This window comes from Oncorhynchus tshawytscha, linkage group LG32 (assembly GCF_018296145.1).
Source record: "Oncorhynchus tshawytscha isolate Ot180627B linkage group LG32, Otsh_v2.0, whole genome shotgun sequence".
Lineage (NCBI taxonomy): Eukaryota > Metazoa > Chordata > Actinopteri > Salmoniformes > Salmonidae > Oncorhynchus > Oncorhynchus tshawytscha.
Genome location: NC_056460.1, coordinates 7,732,899 through 7,759,867, shown reverse-complemented (window position 1 = coordinate 7,759,867; position 26,969 = coordinate 7,732,899). Strand labels below are relative to the sequence as shown.

Below are 26,969 nucleotides of genomic sequence, written 5' to 3'. Positions count from 1 at the left end.
GTATGAATGAATCCATGCCGTTTCACACACTGGCGAATGCACGGGCAGTATGAATGAATCCATGCCGTTTCACACACTGTTGAATGCACGGGCAGTATGAATGAATCCATGCCGTTTCACACACTGTTGAATGCACGGGCAGTATGAATGAATCCATGCCGTTTCACACACTGTTGAATGCACGGGCAGTATGAATGAATCCATGCCGTTTCACACACTGTTGAATGCACGGGCAGTATGAATGAATCCATGCCGTTTCACACACTGTTGAATGCACGGGCAGTATGAATGAATCCATGCCGTTTCACACACTGTTGAATGCACGGGCAGTATGAATGAATCCATGCCGTTTCACACACTGTTGAATGCACGGGCAGTATGAATGAATCCATGCCGTTTCACACACTGTTGAATGCACGGGCAGTATGAATGAATCCATGCCGTTTCACACACTGTTGAATGCACGGGCAGTATGAATGAATCCATGCCGTTTCACACACTGTTGAATGCACGGGCAGTATGAATGAATCCATGCCATTTCACACACTGTTGAATGCACGGGCAGTATGAATGAATCCATGCCGTTTCACACACTGTTGAATGCACGGGCAGTATGAATGAATCCATGCCGTTTCACACACTGTTGAATGCACGGGCAGTATGAATGAATCCATGCCGTTTCACACACTGTTGAATGCACGGGCAGTATGAATGAATCCATGCCGTTTCACACACTGGCGAATGCACGGGCAGTATGAATGAATCCATGCCGTTTCACACACTGGCGAATGCACGGGCAGTATGAATGAATCCATGCCGTTTCACACACTGTTGAATGCACGGGCAGTATGAATGAATCCATGCCGTTTCACACACTGTTGAATGCACGGGCAGTATGAATGAATCCATGCCATTTCACACACTGTTGAATGCACGGGCAGTATGAATGAATCCATGCCGTTTCACACACTGTTGAATGCACGGGCAGTATGAATGAATCCATGCCGTTTCACACACTGTTGAATGCACGGGCAGTATGAATGAATCCATGCCGTTTCACACACTGTTGAATGCACGGGCAGTATGAATGAATCCATGCCGTTTCACACACTGTTGAATGCACGGGCAGTATGAATGAATCCATGCCGTTTCACACACTGTTGAATGCACGGGCAGTATGAATGAATCCATGCCGTTTCACACACTGTTGAATGCACGAGCAGTATGAATGAATCCATGCCGTTTCACACACTGTTGAATGCACGGGCAGTATGAATGAATCCATGCCGTTTCACACACTGGCGAATGCACGGGCAGTATGAATGAATCCATGCCGTTTCACACACTGGCGAATGCACGGGCAGTATGAATGAATCCATGCCGTTTCACACACTGTTGAATGCACGGGCAGTATGAATGAATCCATGCCGTTTCACACACTGGCGAATGCACGAGCAGTATGAATGAATCCATGCCATTTCACACACTGGCGAATGCACGGGCAGTATGAATGAATCCATGCCGTTTCACACACTGTTGAATGCACGGGCAGTATGAATGAATCCATGCCGTTTCACACACTGTTGAATGCACGGGCAGTATGAATGAATCCATGCCGTTTCACACACTGTTGAATGCACGGGCAGTATGAATGAATCCATGCCGTTTCACACACTGGCGAATGCACGGGCAGTATGAATGAATCCATGCCGTTTCACACACTGTTGAATGCACGGGCAGTATGAATGAATCCATGCCGTTTCACACACTGTTGAATGCACGGGCAGTATGAATGAATCCATGCCGTTTCACACACTGTTGAATGCACGGGCAGTATGAATGAATCCATGCCGTTTCACACACTGTTGAATGCACGGGCAGTATGAATGAATCCATGCCGTTTCACACACTGTTGAATGCACGGGCAGTATGAATGAATCCATGCCGTTTCACACACTGGCGAATGCACGGGCAGTATGAATGAATCCATGCCGTTTCACACACTGTTGAATGCACGGGCAGTATGAATGAATCCATGCCGTTTCACACACTGGCGAATGCACGGGCAGTATGAATGAATCCATGCCGTTTGAGCACTGAGGAGGCGTCCTACTCATGGCCTACGGACAATTCAATTCCGTTGCCGCTTCGGCTGTGAGTGAGTGACACCCACGGTTGGCATTATTCTCCAATTGCGTATGGGTTATGAGTAGGGAGTGTGATGCGTGCCGCTAATGACGATCAGATCAGGTACGTGTACTTTCAATGTGCCGTTTGTCATCAAATTAGTACCACGTGTACACACACAAATGCAACTTTCAATGCACTCCCTTCCATGATGCTGACATGCTATTGACCTCTGGCCTCCAACCACGTCACATGACAACTAGAGCTCCGTTTACTGCTCTATTGCAATGCCGTGGTCCACTATTCCTGTGGCATCTGGCATCCTCTATCCAGCACAGGTTCCAGAAAGAGACAACTCCCTACTGTATTTACATGTGACCTTTTGTTTCTTCAGGAGATTATGTGCAAGATGGGACATGCCACTTTAGTTACCGTCTCCCATATTTGTCCAAGGTCGATAATTGTGCCACCTATTGACTTTAGACATGACCTCAAAGGGACTTTCACTCGAGCGACAGCTCGGAATGTTTTCTCGTCTATAAAACAGTAAAACGGTGCACTATTTGACAAAAAGTAACGACCTTCGAGCAAGAAAGTTCATAGAATGAGTTTGTTGCGTCGAAAACAATTGACTGCGTCATTGACCCGACTGACTGCAGCATGTGACCGTGAACGTTGTCCCCACAGAGATCCTGTTAAAATGACTTAGTCTTCGAATTCCTAATTCTATGGTTGTAACATTGCGCTTCGGAGTTGATAGGCATGCGTTACACTCTTTCATTTCATAGTTCAACGGCAAAGTAAGCTGTAGATTAGACCTCGCCCTTTGTAGGGTGATATACAGTGCGTTTGGAAAGTATTCAAACCCCGTGACTTTTTCCAAATGTTGTTATGTCGCAGCCTTTATTCTAAAATGGATTAAATGACATGTTTTCCTGTACACAATACCACATAATGACAAAGTGAAAACAGGTTTTTAGAAATGTATAAACAGACATATTTTTATTAACATAAGTATTCAGACCTTTTGCTTTGAGACTTGAAATTGAGCTCAGGTGCTTCCTGTTTCCATTGATCATCCTTGAGATGTTTCGACAACTTGATTGGAGTCCACCTGTGGTAAGTTAAATCGATTGGACATGATTTTGAAAGGCACACACCTGTCTATATAAGGTCCCACAGTTGACAGTGCACGTCAGAGCGAAAACTAAGCCATGAGGGTCGAAGAAATGATCCTTAGAGCTCCGAGACAGGATTGTGTCGAGGCACAGATCCCGAGAAGGGCCTTGGTCAAGGAGGAGTTCCTCTGTGGAGATGGAAGAATCTTCCAGAAAGACAACCATCTCTGCAGCACTCTACCAATCAGGCCTTTATGGTAAAACTCTGTTTTGCTTTGTCAAAAAGATTGATAAGGGGGAAAAAACAACAACATTTAATCCATTTTAAAATAAGTCTGTAACATAACAAAATGTGGAAAAGGTCAAGGGCTCAGAATACTTTCCGAATGCACTGTAGATCACTTTCAAACCGCATACTGAGGAGACCATTCCCGTTTTAGGGTAAGGGCTACCATAGATTACGCCAACATGCTGTAGGTAGGGCTGTTGCGGTGACCTTATTACCACCACACCGGCAGTCATGACCACAGTCAAATTCCAGGTGAACATTGAGTCACGGTAATCTCCTGTTATGCACACTGGACATGCTTTGGTAGTACCCAACTTGCTAACGACCATCACGTCCTAATGGCCTGTTTACTTGGGGCTCTATTGTCCCTCTAACTACTCTGACATCACTGCAAATGCAATTGAAAATCACATCAAACACTTATCATCAAAACAGAATCCTGTTTTTAAAACTCACCTCACTGTGATCAATTTGAAGAAAGAAGTTCAACAGCAGGTTGAAACTGAGTGTAAAGGATGGTCATTGGGGATGTTTCACAGTCTAACACAAGGAAATGGAAAGCTTTCTTAGGTGATGATTCATTCAAAACACCCATATGCATATTAGAGCGTATACATATGCATAGGCTTATGAGCCCAAGCCCCCCACACACACACACACACACACAAAGAAAACGGAGATAAAATGATGATTGTGACGTTATACAATGCATAGCCTGCTGCATATTATGCATGGCAGAAAAACATAAAACTAAACTTAAGATGTCTTTGGTGCATAATTGGTCTAGCCTATAGTCGTGGCCAAAAGTTTTGAGAATGAGACCAATATTAATTTTCACGAAGTCTCCTGCCTCAGTGTCTTTAGATATTTTTGGCAGATGTTACTATGGAATACTGAAGTATAATTACAAGCATTTCATAAGTGTCAAAGGCTTTTATTGACAATTACATGAAGTTGATGCAAAGAGTCAATATTTGCAGTGTTGACCCTTCTTTTCAAGACCTCTGCAATCCGCCCTGGCATGCTGTCAATTAACTTCTGGGCCACTGATGGCAGCCCATTCTTGCGTAATCAATGCTTGGAGTTTGTCAGAATTTGTGAGTTTTGTTTGTCCACCCGCCTCTTGAGGATTGACCACAAGTTCTCAATGGGATTAAGGTCTGGGGAGTTTCCTGGCCATGGACCCAAAATATTGATGTTTTGTTCCCCGAGCCACTTAGTTATCACTTTTGCCTTATGGCAAGGTGCTCCATCATGCTGGAAAAGGCATTGTTCGTCACCAAACTGTTCCTGGATGGTTGGGAGAAGTTGCTCTCAGAGGATGTGTTGGTACCATTCTTTATTCATGGCTGTGTTCTTAGGCAAAATTGTGAGTGAGCCCACTCCCTTGGCTGAGAAGCAACCCCACACATGAATGGTCTCAGGATGCTTTACTGTTGGCATGACACAGGACTGATGGTAGCGCTCACCTTGTCTTCTCCGGACAAGATCTTTTCCTGATTCCCCAAACAATCGGAAAGGGGATTCATCAGAGAAAATGACTTTGCCCCAGTCCTCAGCAGTCCAATCCCTGTACCTTTTGCAGAATATCAGTCTGTCCCTGATGTTTTTCAGGGAGAGCAGTGGCTTCTTTGCTGCCCTTCTTGACACCAGGCCATCCTCCAAAAGTCTTTGCCTCACTGTGTGTGCAGATGCACACACACCTGCCCGTTGCCATTCCTGAGCAAGCTCTGTACTGGTGGTGCCCCGATCCCGCAGCTGAATCAACTTTAGGAGACGGTCCTGGCGCTTGCTGGACTTTCTTGGGCGCTCTGAAGCCTTCTTCACAAGAATTGAACCGCTCTCCTTGAAGTTCTTGATGATCCGATAAATGGTTGATTTAGGTGCAATCTTACTGACCGCAATATCCATGCCTGTGAAGCCCTTTTTGTGCAAAGCAATGATGACGGCACGTGTTTCCTTGCAGGTAACCATGGTTGACAGAGGAAGAACAATGATTCCAAGCACCACCCTCCTTTTGAATCCTCCAGTCTGTTATTCAAACTCAATCAGCATGACAGAGTGATCTCCAGCCTTGTCCTCGTCAACACTCACACCTGTGTTGACGAGAGAATCACTGACATGGTGTCAGCTGGTCCTTTTGTGGCAGGGCTGAAATGTTTTCTGGGGATTCAGTTAATTTGCATAGCAAAGAAGGACTTTGCAATTAATTGCAATTCATCTGATCACTCTTCATAACATGCTGGAGTATATGCAAATTGCCATCATACAAACTGAGGCAGCAGACTTTGTGAAAATGAATGTTTGTGTCATTCTCAAAACTTTTGGCCACGACTGTATACTCTAAAATTAAACAAATTCGAGTAATCACCATCTTGTGTGGACTGTGTTATTTTGCATACTGGTGGACTGGTTTGGCTACCTTATGCTACGCTCCAACATTTCTATCCACGAGTCTGGGAGAGAACGTATAGCCCTAGGCTCATTGATTGTCCAGGGCGATTTTGAATAGCCTAGTAATAGGGAATTTTAATAATTAATTTGGTGACACATTACCTTTTAGCTATACGGAATATCTCACCACCATTCGTTTCCATCTCCTCCTCTCTCTCCTTTATTCATTTCTCGAGAGTGCAGAGGGGCTGAAATATGTTTTGTGTGCAGAGGGGCTGAAATATGTTTCGTTGCGAAACTGTTGCTATCGATGTTCCCGGACAGATTTCACTTGGTTTCCTAAATGAAGCACTGGGTAGCTGCAGGAACAAAGTTTGGGCGGAATGTCACCTGTCAGGCAGCGATGGCATGCTCCTCAAACAGTGGTTGATGCGTAGAGTGCAATGTGTTCTTATATATATTTCTCAGCTGCTCATATTAAGCACATGCTCCGCTATAAATCCGAAGTAGCCTACCCATCATTTGATAATGGGTCATGCTAAATCAAAACTCATTTGACATATTAGTAAAGACCAGATTAAATTGAGAATAGTTTGATGGGTGGAAATATGACCACTTGATGAGAGTACAGCGTCTACTCAAGCTTTTTTTTGCGACTTTCTCAAATCATCAACAGCCTATAGTTGCACCATGGAACACACAAAATAATGCCATGGGACTTGTTAGCTAATCTTGTCAGCTAAACGATCAAGCCTACAGCATGGAGCATAGCCAGGTAACATACAGCATATTCTGTTCTTCAGAAATACATTTGCTTCATATCATAATGTTTCTTTAGACCTGACTAAAATAAATAATGGATGTATTGTGATGGCGTATATTCAATTGGATTTATTTTACTATTTTAAATGTAGATGTTGCAAAGGCGTACATCAGCAGCTTGTTTGCGTGGAGACCTGGAGATACTAAATGTGTTTATGTTAATTAACGGTCAATTACCGTGGGCCCGGCATTAGTTTGCGTAACAGTAAACGGCTGACACAGTTTCATGACCGCCACCGCCCTAACTTTAGGTATGAAGTAGATGTTCTACATGCAGAGCCCCATCTCAAATCTTCTTATTTACTATCTCATGATCGCTTTAATGCCGTTATCATCAACGTGTCTCCATCTCTTTCGTCGTAATTGACTTTACTTCGATATCTTTTAAACTCTTTTATTTCAGTCATTTCATTTTTACAATGGGCTGACAATAGATTTCATTTCCAGCGAGGCTCGGCATACTCTGTTCTGACCGACCCGTTTTTTTAAATCTCGAACTTCCTGTTCTCCGTGGATATAAAAGCGAGTCCTTATGATAATTGCCGTGATTTGACTATCCAAACTCCAGTACGAACAAGGATCTGATGAGGTGTTGCGTCTCGTAAAGCTCTGCCGTTGGCCTGATTCTAAATAGGGGCTGTTAACCCCGCTATGTAAATAAATATATGGTCACGTTTGGAGATTATAACACAAAACCAGACACACTCTACATGTAGAACTACTGCTCCAGGGAGTCTACCATACTGAACTATAATGGGCTGCAATAGTGTTTGTATGGGTGACGGATAAAGGGACACATTTTCTCTCCTTCTTTTGATCTCCTACACTTGCTTATACCTTTTCTCTTTCTTCACCATGCTCCATAAGGGCATTACTCTCCTATTTGATCTTGGGCAACACTCTCCTATTTGATCTTGGGCAACACTCTCCTATTTGATCTTGGGCAACACTCTCCTATTTGATCTTGGGCAACACTCTCCTATTTGATCTTGGGCAACACTCTCCTATTTGATCTTGGGCAACACTCTCCTTCTACTCTGAACACCCAGGGTACTGTGACATCCTTTTCTAATGATATACAATACCAGTCAAAAGTTTGGTCACACCTACTCATTCAAGGGTTTTTCTTTATTTTTACAATTTTCTACATTGTAGAATAATAGTGAAGACCATCAACACTATGAAATAACACATATGGAATATAGTGTATATAGTAACCCAAAAAGTGTTAAACAACTCAAAATATATTTTATTTTGAGATTATTCAAAGTAGCCACACTTTGCCTTGATGACAGCTTTGCATACTCTTGACATTCTCTCAACCAGCTTCACGAGGTAGTCACCTGGAATGCATTTAATTAACAGGTGTGCCTTGTTAAAAGTTAAATTGTGGAATTTATTTTCTTTAATGCGTTTGAGCCAATCAGTTGTGTTGTGACCAAATAGGGCTGGTATACAGAAGATGGCCCTATTTGGTAAAAGACCAAGTCCATATTATGGCAAGAACAGCTCAAATAAGCAAAGAGAAACAACTTTCCATCATTACTTTAAGACATGAAGGTCAGTCAATCCGGGAAAATGTAAATAACTTTTAAGTACAGTCGCAAAAACCATCAAGTGCTGTGATGAAACTGGCTCTCATGAGGACCGCCACAGGAAGGAAGACCCAGAGTTACCTCTGCTGCAGAGGATAAGTTTACTAGAGTTAGCAGCCTCAGAAATTGCAGGCCAAATAAATGCTTCACAGAGTTCAAGTGCAAGAAACCACTACCAAAGGACACCAATAAGAAGAAGAGACTTGCTTGGGCCAACAAACACATGCAATGGACATTAGACCGGTCCTTTGGTCTGATGAGTCCAAATTTGAGATTTTTGGTTCCAAACGCCATGTCTTTGTGAGACACAGAGTAGGTGATTGGGTGATCTCCGCATGTGTGGCTCCCACCGTGAAGCATGGAGGAGGAGGTGTGGGGGTGCTTTGCTGGTGACACTGTCTGTGAGAAATCAAGGCACACTTAACCAGCGTGGCTACCACAGCATTCTGCTGTGATACGTCATCCCATCTGGTTTGGGCTTAGTGGGACTATCATTTGTTTTTCAACAGGACAATGACCCAACACACTTCCAGGCTGTATAAGGGCTATTTGACCAAGAAGGAGAGTGATAGTGATCGAGTGCTGCGTCAGATGACCTCCACAATGACCCGACCTCAACCAAGTTGAGATGGTTTGGGATGAGTTGGACCGCAAAATGAAGGAAAAGCAGCCAACAAGTGCTCAGCATATGTGGGAACTCCAACAAGACTGTTGGAAAAGCATTCCAGGTGAAGCTGGATGGGAGAATGCCAAGAGTGTGCAAAGCTGTTATCAAGGCAGAAGGTGGCTACTTTGAAGAATCTCAAATGGTCTGTTGCTCTTTTGCCTCACACAAACTAATTACGGAGTGACACTTTTTTGCCCAATTACAACAAAGCTTATTGGTACGTACAGTGGAAGACCTGTTTTTGCTGCTATTACCAGTTCGGAATATAATGTTGTGTACACTTACTGTTACAAAGTCCCCGTTCCATTTGTTTGTTTGTACCAGTACATATACAGTTCCTTCAGAAAGTATATACACCCCTTTACTTTTTCAAAGAACAATTAGAAGCTGAAATGTCTTCAGTCAATAAATATTCGACTCCTTTATGTCCTAAAATCCATTTTCAAATGTTTCTTCCACTTTGACATCACAGAGTATTTTGAGTAGATCGTTGACCAAAAAAAAATGACATTCATTTGAATCCCACTTTGTAACACAACAAAATGTGGAAAAGGTTATGGGGTGTGAATACGTTGCGAGTACGTTCTGAGGGCGCTGTACACATTATGGCGGAGTGGTACTTAGAGAGTACTGTAGTACAGTAGATCAGTTCCAGCCAATAAAAAGTCCAACCGTAACGTAAGGTGCAGCCATTGCTGTGGGTCAGACGATCGGTCTACATGGGATTGGACCTACTCTTGGAAGTTTTATTTTTGCCTCAAGTGTGGCTGCAGTTAATTCATTGGACAACCACTTGAGTTTTTGATCATGGGCATTGGTCCACATTGTGCCGATTGCAATCAATGCACGATCAGAGCTGGAATTCTGAGCCTGCAGGACATGCTTTTGACAGCTTTCTTTTCTTTTTTTGCAGACCTTTTAACAGCACCGGTCAGTGCAAAATAGAATGAGAGGTTTGGAGATCGCGATGGTTCTATTTAGAAAAGTACTATATCCTCTCCTTTTCAATTCTGTAAAATGTCCCCGTTTCAATAGTAGAACAGTCCTTGCAGAAAGGATTTTGCCCTTAGCCTTGTCTGTTTAATTCATTTCATTTTTGCTCCTTTCCTGTCCTCATGGAAAGATACTTTGCCAAGCCAATGCTGAAGAACATGCTTTGTATAGACAGTACAAGTTTTTGTTTGTTTGTTTTTTTGTTTTGTTTTTTTCATTCAAACTAAATGACTAGCGCTGACTCATCTCATGTATCCAATTATTACTCTCATACCTTTTTTTCCATGTCCTGCCACGTCTGGCTCAGTTGAATAGCGTTAGCATCATTACTGTGTCTGTGGAGAAGGAACTTGAACTGTACAGACGGGAGTTGATAAGGCTACATTTCTTTTTCTTTCTGTTGCATCTCTGATCATACTGCGTATTGTACATGGTTATACTTAACTAACGGCTCACCATGTCTCTCTTGTCTTTGCAGGACCCCAGAACCAAGCACAAGTTCAAGATCCACACCTACGGCAGCCCCACCTTCTGCGACCACTGTGGCTCTCTCCTGTACGGTCTCATCCACCAGGGGATGAAGTGCGACAGTGAGTAATGTACCCTCGTCATCCACTTTAGACTGGGGATCCCGACGCACCACCTGCGACGTAAACATTTAAGCTGACACGCAGTGCACCTGGCTTGTGGCCAATCCAACTGATAATGGAACGCTGATGTTACACCCGTCGCTGTCGACCCCACCCACTGATGTCGTCTGGTTTGCTTGGTTAGCTAGCTTGCAGGCTACGCTGAACGAAAAATGTCGAGTTGTTGGTCCCCGTATTTCATGAGCTGAAATCCTCTCACAAACGGTTAGTGCTAACTGCTCTTCCCTTTAACAGACAGGCAGATGGGAATGCCGATTGGGGCCCGTCTAAAGTGGACAGAATGCTAAATGCACTGGCAAGCCAAAGAGGATATGGAGCTCTCTCCTTCTACTGAAATGTGCTCTAGTGGGCTATGATGGAGCCAGGAATGCTGTGATGAAGCTGGACCTCTCTGGTGAAAGTGGTTTCTTGATTTGAAGAGGTTTATGTTGGCTAGGTGTTAGTAACACCTGGGGAGTCATTTCATAACAGCTAATGTTATCATTCTTTGGCAGTGTTATGATTATGTCATTATGCAAAAATGCTCCAAAACAAACCTTTTAATGTGAGAAAAATTATGACATTTCTTTCACACATTTACTTACATAACTCATGTAAATTATTATGAGGTACATAATGCAGCTATCTGGTCTAAAAGTTACCTGCCTCATTCCTATGATAGGAATGTAATGCATTTTCCCAGGCAGACAAAGACAGCTTCGCCAGCGTGTTTGAATTGCCCTGCTTATTGGTTCCCTGTAAAGCACCGGCTTGGCTGTTTGTCAGCACAACGCCTAACATACGACCTGGATTCCCTTAGCATTCCCTGGGCTAGCATGATGTCCATCACATTACACCACAGCTCTATTGTTGCTTCACCTTTTCTAAATGAGCCTGTCAGAACTGACGTTCTGTGTCTGACTATCATTGCCAATCGCCAGTTTGAGTAGCCTTCAAGTCACTCTGACAGCTATTATAATAATAATATATTATATTCTTACTGCTGATGGGATGTCAAAGTAATGAGAGCAGTGAAAACTATACTGAACAAAAATATAAATAAAACATAAATATAAACATGTTAAGTGTTGGTCCCCATGTTTCATGAGCTGAAATAAAAGATCCCAGAAATGTTCCACATGCACAAAAATCTTACTTCTCTAAAATGTTGGGCACAAACTTGTTTACATCCCTGTTAGTGAGCATTTCTCCTTTGCCAAGACATTCCATCCACCTGACTGGCATATCAAGAAGCTGATTAAACGGCATGATCATTACACAGGTGCACCTTGTACTGAGGACAATAAAAGGCAGCTCTGAAATGTGCAGTTTTGTCACACAACACAATGCCACAGATGTCTCAAGTTTTGAGGAAGTGTGCAATTGGCATGTTGATTGCAGGAATGGTCATCAGAGCTGTTACCAGAGAATTTAATGTTAAGTTCTTTACCATAAGCTGCCTCCAACCTCGTTTTAGAGAATTTGGCAGTACTTCCAACCGGCTTCACAAATGCAGACCACTTGTATGGCGTTGGGTGGTCGAGAGGGTTGCTGATGTCAACGTTGTGAACAGAGTGCCCCATGGTGGCGGTGGGTTTATGGTATGGGCAGGCACCGAACACAATTGCATTTTACCGATGGTAATTTGAATGCACAGGGATACCGTGTCAAGATCCTAAGGCCATTGTGAGGCATATATTTTTTAAGGTATCTGTGACCAACAGATGCATATCTGTATTCCCAGTCATGTGAAATCCATAGATTAATGCCTAATGAATGTATTAGAATTGACTAACTTTCTTATATGAACTGTAACTCAGTAAAATTGTTAATTGTTGCATGTTGCGTTTATATTTACATAGCTCTGAGTCTGGCTAGCACTGGCAGGAGTATGGGGTAACGTTAGTTACAGCGTGGTGAGCGTAGCTGGTTGTGGCAATGACTTTCTACACAATGTTGGTAACTAGCTAGCAACTTTAGCAAAGCTAGCTGCACAGTCCCATTGTTTACCAAGCAACGTGAGATCATTTCTAAATTCTGGAGGCAGTGGAGACATGATTTGAGCTAGCCCACCAAGGCCCAACAAAGTTCCAATGGAAACAAGGCTTTAGATGTGCTCAAAGTACATTCAAACAACTTTATTGCCATCGCTCATACTGCACAATGAAGTTAAATTACAATATTGCCGAATGATGATTTCCATTATTTAAACAGACAATTTCCTGTCCATTCCTTCCAGCAGTTTCCCCTCTGAAACACACACATGATTCCAGAGATCTCTAAATATACATTATCAAAGCTTCTGCGTGGCTTTATTTATTTATTAGTACTCTTTTTCTGTCTGTCTTTCTGTGTGTCTGCATCCCTTCAGCCTGCGACATGAACGTGCACAATCAGTGTGTGATGAACGTGCCCAGCATGTGTGGGACGGACCACACCGAGAGGAGGGGACGCCTCTACCTGAAGTGTGAGGTCACAGAGGACAAGCTGCAGGTCACAGGTAGGCCTCCGGACCGGACCATCTCTCAGACAAATCTATTTCTCACTGTTTGTCCCAAATGGCACCTTATTCCTTGTATAGTGCACTACTTTTGACCAAAGCCCACAGGGATCTGATCAAAATCAGTGCACTATGAAGGGAGTAGGGTGCCATTTCATGCGCATCCGTTTCCTCCTTCCCCAGTGGGGTTATGATGCGTAATGGCTGACGAGGGCTTCCTCTTACCTTTTCACAATCAGTCCCAACCATCAGTCCCCAACCACTTTAGCTGTCAGTTGCCTGTTACAGCCCCATATTGATTGATAAGAAAGAAACCACTTCTGGCCACAAATCCATTCACAGCATGGATCGCTCCCACCAGGCAGTCATCACCACTGATTCCTGGCAATCTATGTGTGTGTTCGTTCTTGTGGGTGTGTGCGCCCGTGTGCTCCCTCTAACCTGAGCCTACATCGATTTCTATCTACACAATTGTCAATCGCATCAATAGGCCCAGGCTTTGAAAACCATTCCGTTTGTAAAAACACCCGTTCACAGTTCAATAGATGAAGTGAACTGGTTATCATACCAAATATCCCCGTTGTCTGTTTTTGAGTGACAGCAGCCCAGAGACAGCATGTGGTGAGGCAACCATCACTTAACAAAAGCCTCCAGTCTGCAGCCTACAGAGACACTGGTCAATTCCCTTTGGTATACAGATCAATACTGTGTGTGCTTTCCAAATAGCACCCTGTTCCCTATATAGTGTTAGACCAGCGTTGAGGAAGGCGGTCTTGATCGCGCTGTTGTGCCGGGACCAGCCCCGCCGAAAGCGCAGGTCCGTGTGGGTCCAGAGATGGTTAAAGTCCCGAAAGCAGGCAGGGGAGTTCCACCTTCTCATTCAAGAGCTTCGACTGTTTGGAGAGGAACTCCGAAGCTACTTTCGTCTGGACCGAAGCCAGTTCGATCACCTGGTTGGAGCCAGGATCGCCCAGATGGATACCAACTACCGTGAGTCCATCAGCCCAGTTGGTGATTTGCAGTTCTACAACTACAAGGGTACATATTCAGTTGTACTCTTGGCTGTAGTAGATGCCATCTACTGTTTCCATGTTGTCGATGTTGGTGCTTATGGCAAGGGAAGTGACTGCGGGACCCCCTGGGACTCTGCCTGTGGCCAGGCACTTCAGGATGGCACCCTGGAGATTCCACCACCTGCATCACTCCCTGGGGCTGAAGACCTGGGACCTGCTCCCCACGTCTTCGTCGGCGACGAGGCCTTCCCTTTAAGACGCAACCTCATGAAGCCCTACACTGGACGCCAGCTGCCATTGCCAAAGCCTGTACGGATCTTTAACAAACGACTGTCCAGGGCAAGGTTAGTTGTTGAATGCGCCTTTGGGTTTCTGGCAGCCCGATGGAGAATGTATCAGAGAGTGCTTGGTCTCAGCCCCTCAAATGTCGATGTCTGCGTGAAGGCTACATGTGTTCTCCACAACTACCTGCGGAGGTCATTCCAGGAGCCGCTCCGGATGGCGATGGGCACGCCAAATGGTCACCTACCTGATGTCACCAGGGCAGGTGCCAACAACACCCCCAGACAGGCACTCCAGGTGACCACCTACTTCTCATCGCCAGCAGGTGAAGTCCCATGTTAGTATGCCGTGGAGTGAAAAAGCTTTCTTAAGAGCCCCATAACACAAAGGTTATTTTAAGAACCATCCACCATTGTCCATAAAATTACGTTTTTTCCCAGATTACTTTATATATCATTGTCTCTCTTCATTTGGAAGCTATATTTAAGTGAAACTTGGGAGTAAAGACCACACCTTAACCCCTTCCCTCTCCCATTACACACCTGGCATGGTACACCAGGTGAGCGGAAGCACTAATTAAGGTTAAGACATACAGTTAGTGTGATAACAAAGGGAAAGGGTAACCTAGGTAACCTAGGGTCCATACAAATAGTACAGTTTACCACCATGTTCACTGGCCTGACAAAATACAGGTGGGAAAAAAACGAGTTAGGAAGAGAATGTGTTTTTACTTTCGTCTTGTTTTAGATCAGCAAAGGTGTTGGGAAGAAATAAGCATATTAAGTCTAAATTATATATTAATAAACTTCTGAAACAACTGACCATGAAAACATATTTTAATAAGTATTCACGTACAGGAAAGAACATGACAGGCATGTGTGTTGTAAAAATGTTTTAAAAAATGAAACTTTGAAAGAGGTGTGTGTGTGTGTGTGTGTGTGTGTGTGTGTGTGTGTGTGCGTGTGCGCGCGTGTGTGAAAAATAAATGTAAAAAATGAATGTGTAGCCTGTAATCTGTAAGAGAACAACAAGAGCATGTATCTTTGGCACAACTGCAGACAGATACAGGGACTATTCATAAAGCCTAGACGTAGTAGGGGAACTTCAGACATGGCCATAAAGAGCGAGAGGACAGGGCCCTGGAGATCTGAGGTACAGAGAAGAGAGGAGGAGAGGTATGTGTGTCTGTCTCTGAAAAAAGGGAATAATATGTAGCCATAACACAGCTAAACAAACAAATGGCCCCTGGATGGCGCGGACCAGTCGATGGAACATAACTTTACAAACACCCTGGTTTTAAAAGAAATAAATATATTGACCTTTAGTCTCGTAAGAGACCAACAAGAGCATCTGTGAATTCTCCGGTATATGAGTTTCAATTCTGTCAATTCAGAAATGTATGTAACACTAATAATGAATGCTATCCTAAGACTTTATAAACAAATGACTTTATGAATTGACTGAATTTAAACGGAACTGGCGTGTTTGAAAAGGTACACTGAGGGAGGTCCAAACAACAACCAGACGACTCCTCTCCTCTTCCTGACCTTCCTGTGAGCTGGTCGGCTAAATTGACTCCATCTCTGGAAGGGAAGAGAAAAACAACACATACAAGCTTAACATAATAGAACACCATAAAAGGTGAGATTTATGTTTACACTATACAAGCAGTATATAGCTGTTAGAGGCATAAATTGGAACAGTGTGGTAAAGTTGGTAATACGTGCTGTTTACTCATGGAATTTGTATTTCAGATCAAAAGATGATGTGTGACAGGCAAATATTTAGACAGCAAACTGTTGTTTTAGGATATTTTCTAACCCATAAACAACAGCTATACATTTACCTCATATTAATACTTTGATCTGAAATACCAATTAACCTACATGAGTATACTGTAAAAATGACCTACTTTACTTCACTGTCGCAACACTTATGACACTACCTGTGAAACAAACAAAAACAAATGTACCATTGAACTCGGCTTCGAAAAGCAGCTGATACATTTTAACCTTGACTGCTGCTTTTGTTCGCTGAGGCAGCCTCTTCAGTGTTGGCACCAGGCTCATGGTAAAGAGGGTCTCTTCATCCTCCTTCCTGTGAGCATCAGTTGGGCTGCATCCCTCTCGACGGCTTGGAGGAGCCTCTGCTGAAATGAGTTGAGTGGATCTGGGGGCTGGTACCTCCTCCGACGCCTGGTGTGACGTTGTTCCTCTTCGTTTCTCTCCTCATTTGTCTCCACTGCCACATCCTGTTCAACGAGGTCCTCAGTGGTCACTTCTGTGAGGTTCATAATAATCTCAGGTGGTCCTAGATCCAGAGGTGCCTCCTCCATTTCATCATCTTCCATGGCTGCACCGGTGGAGGTCATACTTGTGGATGATGTAGATGTTGTAGAGGGTCTCGCTGCACCGGTGGAGGCGGTGGTCGCACTTGTAAATGACGTAGAGGGTCTTGATGCACCGGTGGCGACAACACTTGTGGATGAGGTCGTAGAGAGTCTGGCTGTAATATTGCCACTCGTTGCCCTAGGCACAATAAATGGATCCAGAAAAGGATGTGGCAGAAGCACCAAGGCTGTTGGCCTGAAGCTGCTGACCCAGACCTCTTCTTCTCTTTCTCTGCCCTTCTCTCTCTCTGATACCTGTCCCTGAGTCCTCTCCACTTCCTCCTACAGTCTTCTTCTACATAGACATGAACATGATAAGCCAAACCATTACCAAGCATAACTATAGTTATTAGATAGCTATTATGGACATGTCACCTACTGTACACACAGACACACACACGGTTATCTGACCAAATTATCAGGGGTACAGTAGTATCTACCATTTCTATTACTATTTATATGACATTCACACTCTTTCAAACATGATTATTTGGGAATGTTATCAGGGGTAGTAACTAGCATAATTTATATGACTATTTCTCACACACACACACACACATACACACACACCTCATTGGCTTGGTTAGCTAGCTAGTCTTTGCGGGGTAAAGCCCTGCCTTATCTCAGCTCACTGGTCACTATATTACCACCCACCCGTAGCACGCGCACCAGCAGGTATATTTCACTGGTCACGCCTAAAGCCAATTCCTGCTTTGGCCACATTTCATTCCACTTCTCTGCTGCCAATGACTGGAGCGAATTGCAAAAATCACTGAAGCTGGAGACCCATATCACCCTCACTAACTTCAAGCACCAGCTGTCAGAGCAGCTCACAGATCACTGCACATAGCCCATCTGTAAATAGCCCATTCAACTACCTCACCCCCATACTGTTATTTATTTGTTGCTCCTTTGCATCCCAGTACCTCTACTTGCACATTCATCTTCTGCACACCTATCACTCCAGTGTTTAATTGCTAAATTGTAATTATTTCGCCACTATGGCCTATTTATTGCCTTACCTCCCTTGCACACACTGTATACAGACTTTTTTTCTTCTCACTATTGTGTTATTGACTGTGTTTGTTTATGTGTAACTCTGTGTTGTTTGTGTCACACTGCTTTGCTTTATCTCGGCCAGGTCACAGTTGTAAATGAGAACTTGTTCTCAACTAGCCTACCTGGTTAGATAAATGTCAAATAAAAACATTTTAAAAATGTGTCCAACCGCATGTGACTATCTGCAAAAGTTACCTGCATCAGTATAGTTGCCTAGCTGCGCAAAATGTTATGCAGCAGTGATGTGAAAACGCAGTCAGTGTGTTCTAAGCGTTAGATGGCTAACAAATACTAGGATGGAAGCAAATGTAAGGGATTATGACGTCATAACGAATCATTCAAAACATGTACAGTTGACAGCAATATGTTAGTTAATTTGGAGACAAACGATTATGCATATTTTTTTGTCATAAAGTTCATTTTTCAAAAATCGCGATTTAGCAAGCTAGCTGACTAGCTTTATGGGTGTTGTGACATGGGTATGAAATTGTAATTCTGGTTGTTTGTTTTAGGGACTCCTGAAACAACCTGCAAACCAGGCTGTCGTCTTGTGAAACAGTGGATCTAAAGAATCTAGCTAGCTACAACATTAACTGCAAATTAAATGTACAATTTTGTATGCTTGCCTTGCTAATAATTGCCATGCAATGCTGATAGATGAATAACGTAGCTAGCTAGCTATGTTCTTGCTTATTGTGCAGTGGAGGATTAAAAAATACCTGTATGCCTATGGATGTGTAGAAAGCTATCTATATACATGTAGTTATTACCATGCATGATATCCCCACATTCTAGCATGCACATTTAATATATTCACTGATCACGTACTCTCAGTTTAGGTATGAATGTCTTTGAGGTAATTTTTCAGTCATATCCAATACCAGGAGTATCAAATTATTTGTCTTTGAATGATGCTGTGTCTGCATGTATGTATTACAATTACACATTTCAAAAGTGTTTACCAATCTTTGTCCTGGGACATTAATGGTTACACTGTAACTAATAGACTATAAACAGGATTTAACTAGTTAAAGGCTAATTTGTAATTCATATATACAGAAATAAAACATTTTAAAACAGTACACTACACTTCCTATGCATGATGTTGTCGTGTCTTTACTATCATTAAATTGAATAGTTTTTATCAAAGATTCTCTGTAATTAGTATTGCGCGATTAAACCAATTAATCATGTAACTGTAATTAACTAGGAAGTCGGGGCACCAAGGAATATATTCAGATTACAAAGTTATCATTTCCTAAAATAACTTTTCAGATATTTTCATATCTGATCAATAGTCTTCTGATTAATGAATTATTTACTTTTCCTCACGTTAGTCTCATTCCAAACGACGTAAACTGTTGGTTATCTGCACGAACCCAGTCTTCACTGAGTCATCCATACATCAATTGTCTTAAATAATTTATTTATTAACTAACTAAACAATCACAGAAATGCATAAACAAAACAAACAAAGTAAATATGGTTACAAGAAATGATAGGAGAATGTGCCCTAGTGGGCTAAACCGGCATGACGGCTTGTTAGACAAAAGGGAAGTGGGGGTCGACTAAGAAGTCACTACAGTTAATAATTATAACAATTGAAATGCTAATCCTTTACACAAGAACGCTCACTCATTCGGGAACAAATGCAATCAATATATATACAGTGGGGATAACAAGTATTTGATACACTGCCGATTTTGCAGGTTTTCCTACTTACAAAGCATGTAGAGGTCTGTAATTGTTATCATAGGTACACTTCAACTGTGAGATGGAATCTAAAACAAAAATCCAGAAAATCACATTTGTATGATTTTTAAGTAATTCATTTGCATTTTATTGCATGACATAGGTATTTGATCACCTACCAAACAGTAAGAATTCCGGCTCTCACAGACCTGTTCGTTTTTCTTTAAGAAGCCCTCCTGTTCTCCACTCATTACCTGTATTAACTGCACCTGTTTGAACTAATTTACTTGTATAAAAGACACCTGTCCACACACTCAATCAAACAGACTCCAACCTCTCCACAATGGCCAAGACCAGAGAGCTGTGTAAGGACATCAGGGATAAATTGTAGACCTGCACAAGGCTGGGATGGGCTACAGGACAACAGGCAAGCAGCTTGGTGAGAAGGCAACAACTGTTGGTGCAATTATTAGAAAATTGAAGACGTTCAAGATTACGGTCAATCACCCTCGGTCTAGGGCTCAATGCAAGATCTCACCCTTCGTGGTGCATCAATGATCATGAGGAAGGTGAGGGATCAGCCCAGAACTACACGGCAGGACCTGGTCAATGACCTGAAGAGAGCTGGGACCACAGTCTCAAAGAAAACCATTAGTAACACACTACGCCGCCATGGATTAAAATCCTGCAGCGCACGCAAGGTCCCCCTGCTCAAGCCACAGCGCATGTCCAGGCCCGTCTGAAGTTTGCCAATAACCATCTGGATGATCCAGAGGAGGAATGGGAGAAGGTCATGTGGTCTGAGGAGACAAAAATAGAGCTTTTTGGTCTAAACTCCACTCGCTGTGTTTGGAGGAAGAAGGAGGATGAGTACAACCCCAAGAACACCATCCCAACCGTGAGGCATGGAGGTGGAAACATAATTATTTCGGTATGCTTTTCTGCAAAGGGGACAGGACGACTGCACCGTATTGAGGAGAGGATAGATGGGGCCATGTATCGCAAGATCTTGGCCAACAACCTCCTTCCCTCGGTAAGAGCATTGAAGATGGGTCGTGGCTGGGTCTTCCAGCATGACAACGACCCGAAACACACAGCCAGGGCAAATAAGGAGTGGCTCCGTAAGAAGCATCTGAAGGTCCTGGAGTGGCCTAGCCAGTCTCCAGACCTGAACCCAATAGAAAATCTTTGGAGGGAGTTGAAAGTCCGTATTGCTCAGCGACAGCCCCGAAACCTGAAGGATCTGGAGAAGGTCTGTATGGAGGAGTGGGCCAAAATCCTTGCTGCAGTGTGTGCAAACCTGGTCAAGAACTACAGGAAACATATGATCTCTGTAATTGCAAACAAAGGTTTCTGTACCAAATATTAAGTTCTGCTTTTCTGATGTATCAAATACTTATGTCATGCAATAAAATGCAAATGAATTACTTAAAAATCATACAATGTGATTTTCTGGATTTTTGTTTTAGATTCTGTCTCTCACAGTTGAAGTGTACCTTTTGATAAAAATTACAGACTTCTACATGCTTTGTAAGTAGGAAAACCTGTAAAATCCGCAGTGTATCAAATACTTGTTCTCCCCACTGTATTTATGCTCAGTGTGATGTCTTGGTCGCTGTTGGAAAGTTTGTTTCTTTTGTAGAATTGTTCGTCTCTCTCTCTCTCTGTCGTGGTTATAGTGGATCGTTCAGAGTGACATTCATTCATGTTGTTGTAGAATGGGTGTTTCGGCGGTTGTCGTTCTTCGCGTTCAATGATACCGAATTCCTAGCTGCAGACTAGTAAATAATATCAAATACTTGTTCTTATTCTGTCGGTATCAATAGTCTAAGATTTTAACCATGTGGTATGGTTTAAAGATTCAGCAGTCTGGTCTGCAACCTTTGTACTCGTAATTGAGGGAAACATGGTCTACTTAGAATTTCTCAAAGTTGGGATTTATTCGGAATTGCAGAAACGGGGCTGTCCCAGGATGCCTGATCCTAACTGGGCTCATGGGCGGTCCTCTGATTTAGTTCAACTCAAAAGGGAATTGGAGTTTCCTTCATTAATCAGTCCAAAATCACATTACACAATTTTACAAACAGTATCATCCTCACTCATTCATCTTATACAACAATTAGATGTAAAACCTCATATCTGAGGCTATTATATAAACAGCGTTATGGTAATGTGGCCGCACCGTCTCCCATGAGCTTCCCCAAGTTGTAACAAACGGACCAGTTCGTAGCTGGATTCTTCACCGATCTTTTATACCTTCTCCGGAACATGAAATTTGTTCGGACCTCAAGTTCTGTGAGGTGGAAGAAATTCCTTTGACAATTCACTCTGTCTCTTATACTGTGTCAATGAGGAGATAATCTCTTCGAGGAATTTACGACCTCACTGACAACAGCAGCCTGGTTGAAGGAGCAGAGAGAGGCAGGGAGAGGAGGATGGTGCTTGCTGTACCCAAAGAGGGCAACGTCATGACAATGTATATAGTCTAAAACCGGTTCATCTCATTATCTAATGCCCTTCATCTGCATTGATCTGATAAACACAGGATAGGTGTAGTATTTTTTTTAATGTTACCTTTATTTAACTAGGCAAGTCAGTTAAGAACAAATTCTTATTTTCAATGACGGCCTAGGAACCGTGGGTTAACTGCCTTGCTCAGGGGCAGAACAACAGATTTTTACCTTGTCAGCTCAGGGATTCGATCTTGCACCCTTTCGGTTACTAGTCCAACACTCTAACCACTAGGCTACCTGCCTCCCCAGTAGAGAATGTGAAACGCTTTATTGAAAGAAGTTCATTATCCAAGTGTTATAAATACATGCATTATAAATATTATAATTGTAATATTATAAATACAAGTTCAGTCTGTACTTCAATGCTTATCTGTTGTGCCTTATGAAAACAGAGGAAGAAAGAGGTGGCAAGAGAGGTGTAAAAGACAAAGGGAAATGGGTAAGAACATAGGGGCAGGGAAGGCAGCATATGATTAATGAATCACAGTGCTACCCAAATATTCTCTGTTCATCACAATTGCATTATGGGTGAGGTGGCGATGATGGGCCTGGGGGTTGGCATCCTCTCTCACATCAAAACATATCTGCAGATGAGAGACAGAGCATGTTTAAACCTTTTGCTTTTATTTTTTATTCTAACATCATTAGTCATCATAATCATCAGGAGGTGAAATGAAAAACTGACCTTGGATCATTAACTCTGGGACTACTGCATCTCTGTATTTCAATGTAAAGCATCTCTTTAATAATACTTCCTGTTGACCTGACCAAGTGACTTCTCAACTCTGATCATGCTGTGACCTCTGTACGCAGTTCAGATGTGGGAGCGGTTCACCGACTCGGCTGATATAACCTAGAGGATTTAGGGAGAAGAGGAGGAAGTGAAGGAGAGAGACTGTTATTGGGAAAATGAGTTCAACAGGAATCTGTGTGTGTGGTCTCACCTGATGTCCACATCACACTAAGTGGCTGCAGAGTACTTTATGCTGAAAAACATGAACAGACACTCGAGGACAAACAATATAGCGTAGTTATAGAAATAATGAAGTGTCTTACTATTCTCCATGGTTGGCCCTCTTGCCTATTCTTTGAAGGTGGAAGGAGCCACATTTATACACCTGAGACTGCTTACTGCACAACACAATCCATCAATCAGATTGATACATGAGTGTGTAGGTGTGGGTTATAGGGGGTCTAATTGTTCTACATTTTTTCAATATGGGTTATTTAAAATAGCCAGTTTTTTTTTGTACAGACATCACAACCTTACCTAAACAGCACCTTCACCTGAGAAGTAGAAACTGGGAATTGAATAACTGCAGTTGACATAGCTAGTAAATGAAAGAATACTCTTATTGCAATGTGAATGGCTCTTAAAGAGCCTTTGATTGTGCATAGTATAGTCTATGTTGTTACCAGGGAACAGCACCCTCTTCGAAGAAGTAGGAGGTGAAGATCTTCTGCACACGGATTGCCTCTCTTGCTGCGTTGTTGGACCCCATCCTTGAAACATCCTGCAGAGCAGCAGACTCCTCCTCTGGCACACGGTGGCGAGCTGCAGATCCCCTCCTGGTCCTCGTGTCTCTCCTCATTAAGTTATGCAGGACACAGGTAGCCTTCACACACCTGAATTCCTCCAGGAGGCAGTCCCAGATGACCCTGGTCACCCAACCTTGCAGTGCCCTACACGTTAACTGTAGGCAATTGTTTTGAAGGAATCTCCAGTTACAAGGTATCTGTGGGAATGTGGGAGATAATGTAATTATTAGACTTTTACATCACCAGGTCATTGTGGATTACTAAAGTATAATATCCCTGATAACAAATCATGATAACATTGGATTGATAGATGCATGGACACACATATGTGCATGTGACAATAACAGGATCATATCAAGGATAGCATCACAAATGAATACATAAATACCACTTGAAGCTTGATACGTTGATCATTTGAATCAGCTGTTCGGTGCTAAGGCAAAAACAAAAATGTGCACCTCCTTTGAGTCCCCAGGACTGAGAACCACTGCTCTTCATTGGGACCTCTTCATATGTAGACAGGCTTTCATAGCTCTCTTTATCTGAGGACAGAAAACCTCACAAGAAACAGGCTTCATTTTTAGTCAAATTACACTGCACTGAATATTATGCTATTATCTCCGTCCTCACTTCTAGGGACAGGAACTGCACAAAAGTACCTGCCCTATCCAGAATAGCCTACTCTCTCACTTTGACAGTTGGGGCTGCTATCCTTTCACCCTCCTCCATGGCTGTTAGCTAGCTACCTACAAATGCAGTTTGAGTTTGTTTTTTTACAGTGATAAATATATCAAGATAGCTAGCTAATATGAAGTTAGGTAGCTGGTGAAATTTAATTAACTTAGCTAGCTGTCTGTACAGTATGTGAAGTTGGCTAGATAGTTAGCTAGCCAACTAGCTAGCTCATTTAGCAGCACATTTGAGTTAGCCTGCACTGTAGCTAGTTAGCTAATAATACATCTTTTTTTTTTTTACATTTACGAAATGTATTTACTTACTTGAATAGGTTCTCCCAGCCATGTGGACAATTGGAAACAGGGCAGCAAAGTTTGTTTGTCACCAGAGTGTTTCAGATTATAGTACTATTGAACTATGTACCCATTTAATAACCAGAACCTTCATACAAACTTGCTCTGCTGAATAATTGCCGCACAATCGAACGTGCTGCCAGCACGCCCACAAGCGAGTCACAATTGGCGGCCTAAGCGCCACACAGCAATTTACCATTATCTAGTGTACATGCACCGTTAGGCCTACTTGTAACTTTATATACTTCGGTGGCTTGAGACTGCTAGCTAACAGTAAACGGACAGGAGGGAGTATGCCAGACCCCCCTAAAAGAGGCATAGCCCCCTATCCATGAATCTCTAGTGACGTCCCTTCCCAGGGTTATATCTGTGTGGGCTTAGTCAGAAACAGGGGTCTCTCTTTTACATGTATTTAGGAAGTCACGACTCGTTTCTCATGTCTTTCTCTGTGTGTGTGTGTGTGTGTGTGTGTGTGTGTGTGTTTAACTGTTGGTTCTGTATCGGATGATTTCAGTCAGGCATAGAATGGACAGCACCAAAGGTGGTCCAATCAGGCAATATGCTTCGTGCTACTGCATAAAGTGGTACCGCATTTTACTTCAAGGCCAACATATTGATACTACTGAATAACGTTGTGCAGTGGTTAAAAACTGTATTTTTAGTGTTTCTTTGATATGGCATGGGATGTTGTAGGAAAAAGTTCCCTCTTTATGCTAATTCTAGCTAATGCAGCAGTAGTTACATAATAATCACACACATGTATTTAGTAGTGGAGTCCTACACTTCAGTGTTGGTACACATTCAGATTCAGTACAATGACTACAATTTAATTGCCTGCTTGTGTAATTACATACAATACATGTGGAATTCCCTCCCCAAATAATAATAATAATAATAATAATAATATGGATCCACACCACACATAGAGCTGTAGGAAATTGGAAACAGGTACACACAGTCAGTCCATTAACTGGTTAAGCTTGGGACCCTAAATCAAATCACATTCCCTCAACACACACTTATCACATTATCGCCCACGAGATGGAAGCAACCCCGGAAATATTCAATCAAATAGGGCAGTGGTCTTTGTCTTAGTTCACTCCAAAGTGTAAATCACACACTGTTAACATTAAGTTTACTTTTCCATTGAACTGATAATTGCCCAGTCATGTACTTGTCATATAGCACTTTTCCATTGAACTGATAATTGCCCAGTCATGTACTTGTCATATAGCACTTTTCCATTGAACTGATAATTGCCCAGTCATGTACTTGTCATATAGCACTTTTCCATTGAACTGATAATTGCCCAGTCATGTACTTGCACTTTTCCATTGAACATATTGCCCAGTCACTTGTTTTCCATTGAACTGATAATTGCCCAGTCACTTGTCATATAGCACTTTTCCATTGAACTGTACTTGTCATATAGCACTTTTCCATTGAACTGATAATTGCCCAGTCATGTACTTGTCATATAGCACTTTTCCATTGAACTGATAATTGCCCAGTCATGTACTTGTCATATAGCACTTTTCCATTGAACTGATAATTGCCCAGTCATGTACTTGTCATATAGCACTTTTCCATTGAACTGATAATTGCCCAGTCATGTACTTGTCATATAGCACTTTTCCATTATTGAGAGTTCACTCTAGAACCACATTAACCCTATTATGTTTCCCCAAATGTTTTGTTACATATGAAAATTGCAGTTCAGCTTAGTGCAGATCAACTCGTTTCCCTCCGATATGTGAGGTCACTTTTCATGGCCCAATCACACGCCCGGCTGGCTGCCAAGCGCTCAGACCAGACGTGTGTGTGTGTGTATAATTCGAGGGTGGCTTCCCTCCATCGGCGTAATTGCTAGTGTGAAATTAAGTGTGACTCAAATGTAGGGTAGGAGGAAGGAATCGGGAAAAGGAAGGGAAGTCGACCTAACTGTCATAATCCAATACAGTTACAGAGAGAGAACAGCACTAGGAAGTGGAAATAGGAGGACCCATGTACTGTACTGTAAAGCCCTGTTCCAATGTTCAAATGCATTGTTCTTTCCTCCTCCACCCCTTCATGCAATCATGAATCTAATCTATTTTGGTTAGGTGAGAGTAAGGGTTCCCACTGTAGAGCATAACGCCAACACAGTCAAATCAGTGATGGCAAAGGGACCAATGGAGGAAGGATGCGTTTCCCAAAGTATTGGCGCCGGGCCTACAAAACATTCAGGAGACACCACTGGGCAGTGCATCCCTGGAACATCTAGTACTCTGTGTGGGCCACCCATCATATGACACAGTCGGAAGAAGAAGAGAGCAAAGAG

The 26,969-nt window shown here is 42.7% G+C and overlaps 1 protein-coding gene and 1 long non-coding RNA gene across 2 annotated transcripts in view; one reads left to right on the top strand and one right to left on the bottom strand.

Annotated features, from left to right (window-relative positions):
- The window catches only part of LOC112230347 (protein kinase C alpha type), a 245,119-nt gene that overhangs the window by 132,808 nt on the left and 85,342 nt on the right, over nucleotides 1–26,969 (top strand). The window contains exons 4-5 of the mRNA XM_024396599.2: nucleotides 10,484–10,595; nucleotides 13,006–13,134. Coding sequence (XP_024252367.1) covers nucleotides 10,484–10,595; nucleotides 13,006–13,134 — 241 coding nt within the window. The remainder of the gene's footprint in view (nucleotides 1–10,483; nucleotides 10,596–13,005; nucleotides 13,135–26,969) is intronic.
- On the bottom strand, nucleotides 22,328–25,967 carry LOC121841572. Its single transcript, XR_006080595.1, has 3 exons — nucleotides 24,080–25,967; nucleotides 22,768–23,818; nucleotides 22,328–22,666 (listed from the first exon to the last, which is right to left on the bottom strand). It is a non-coding gene; the product is annotated as an uncharacterized LOC121841572 (long non-coding RNA).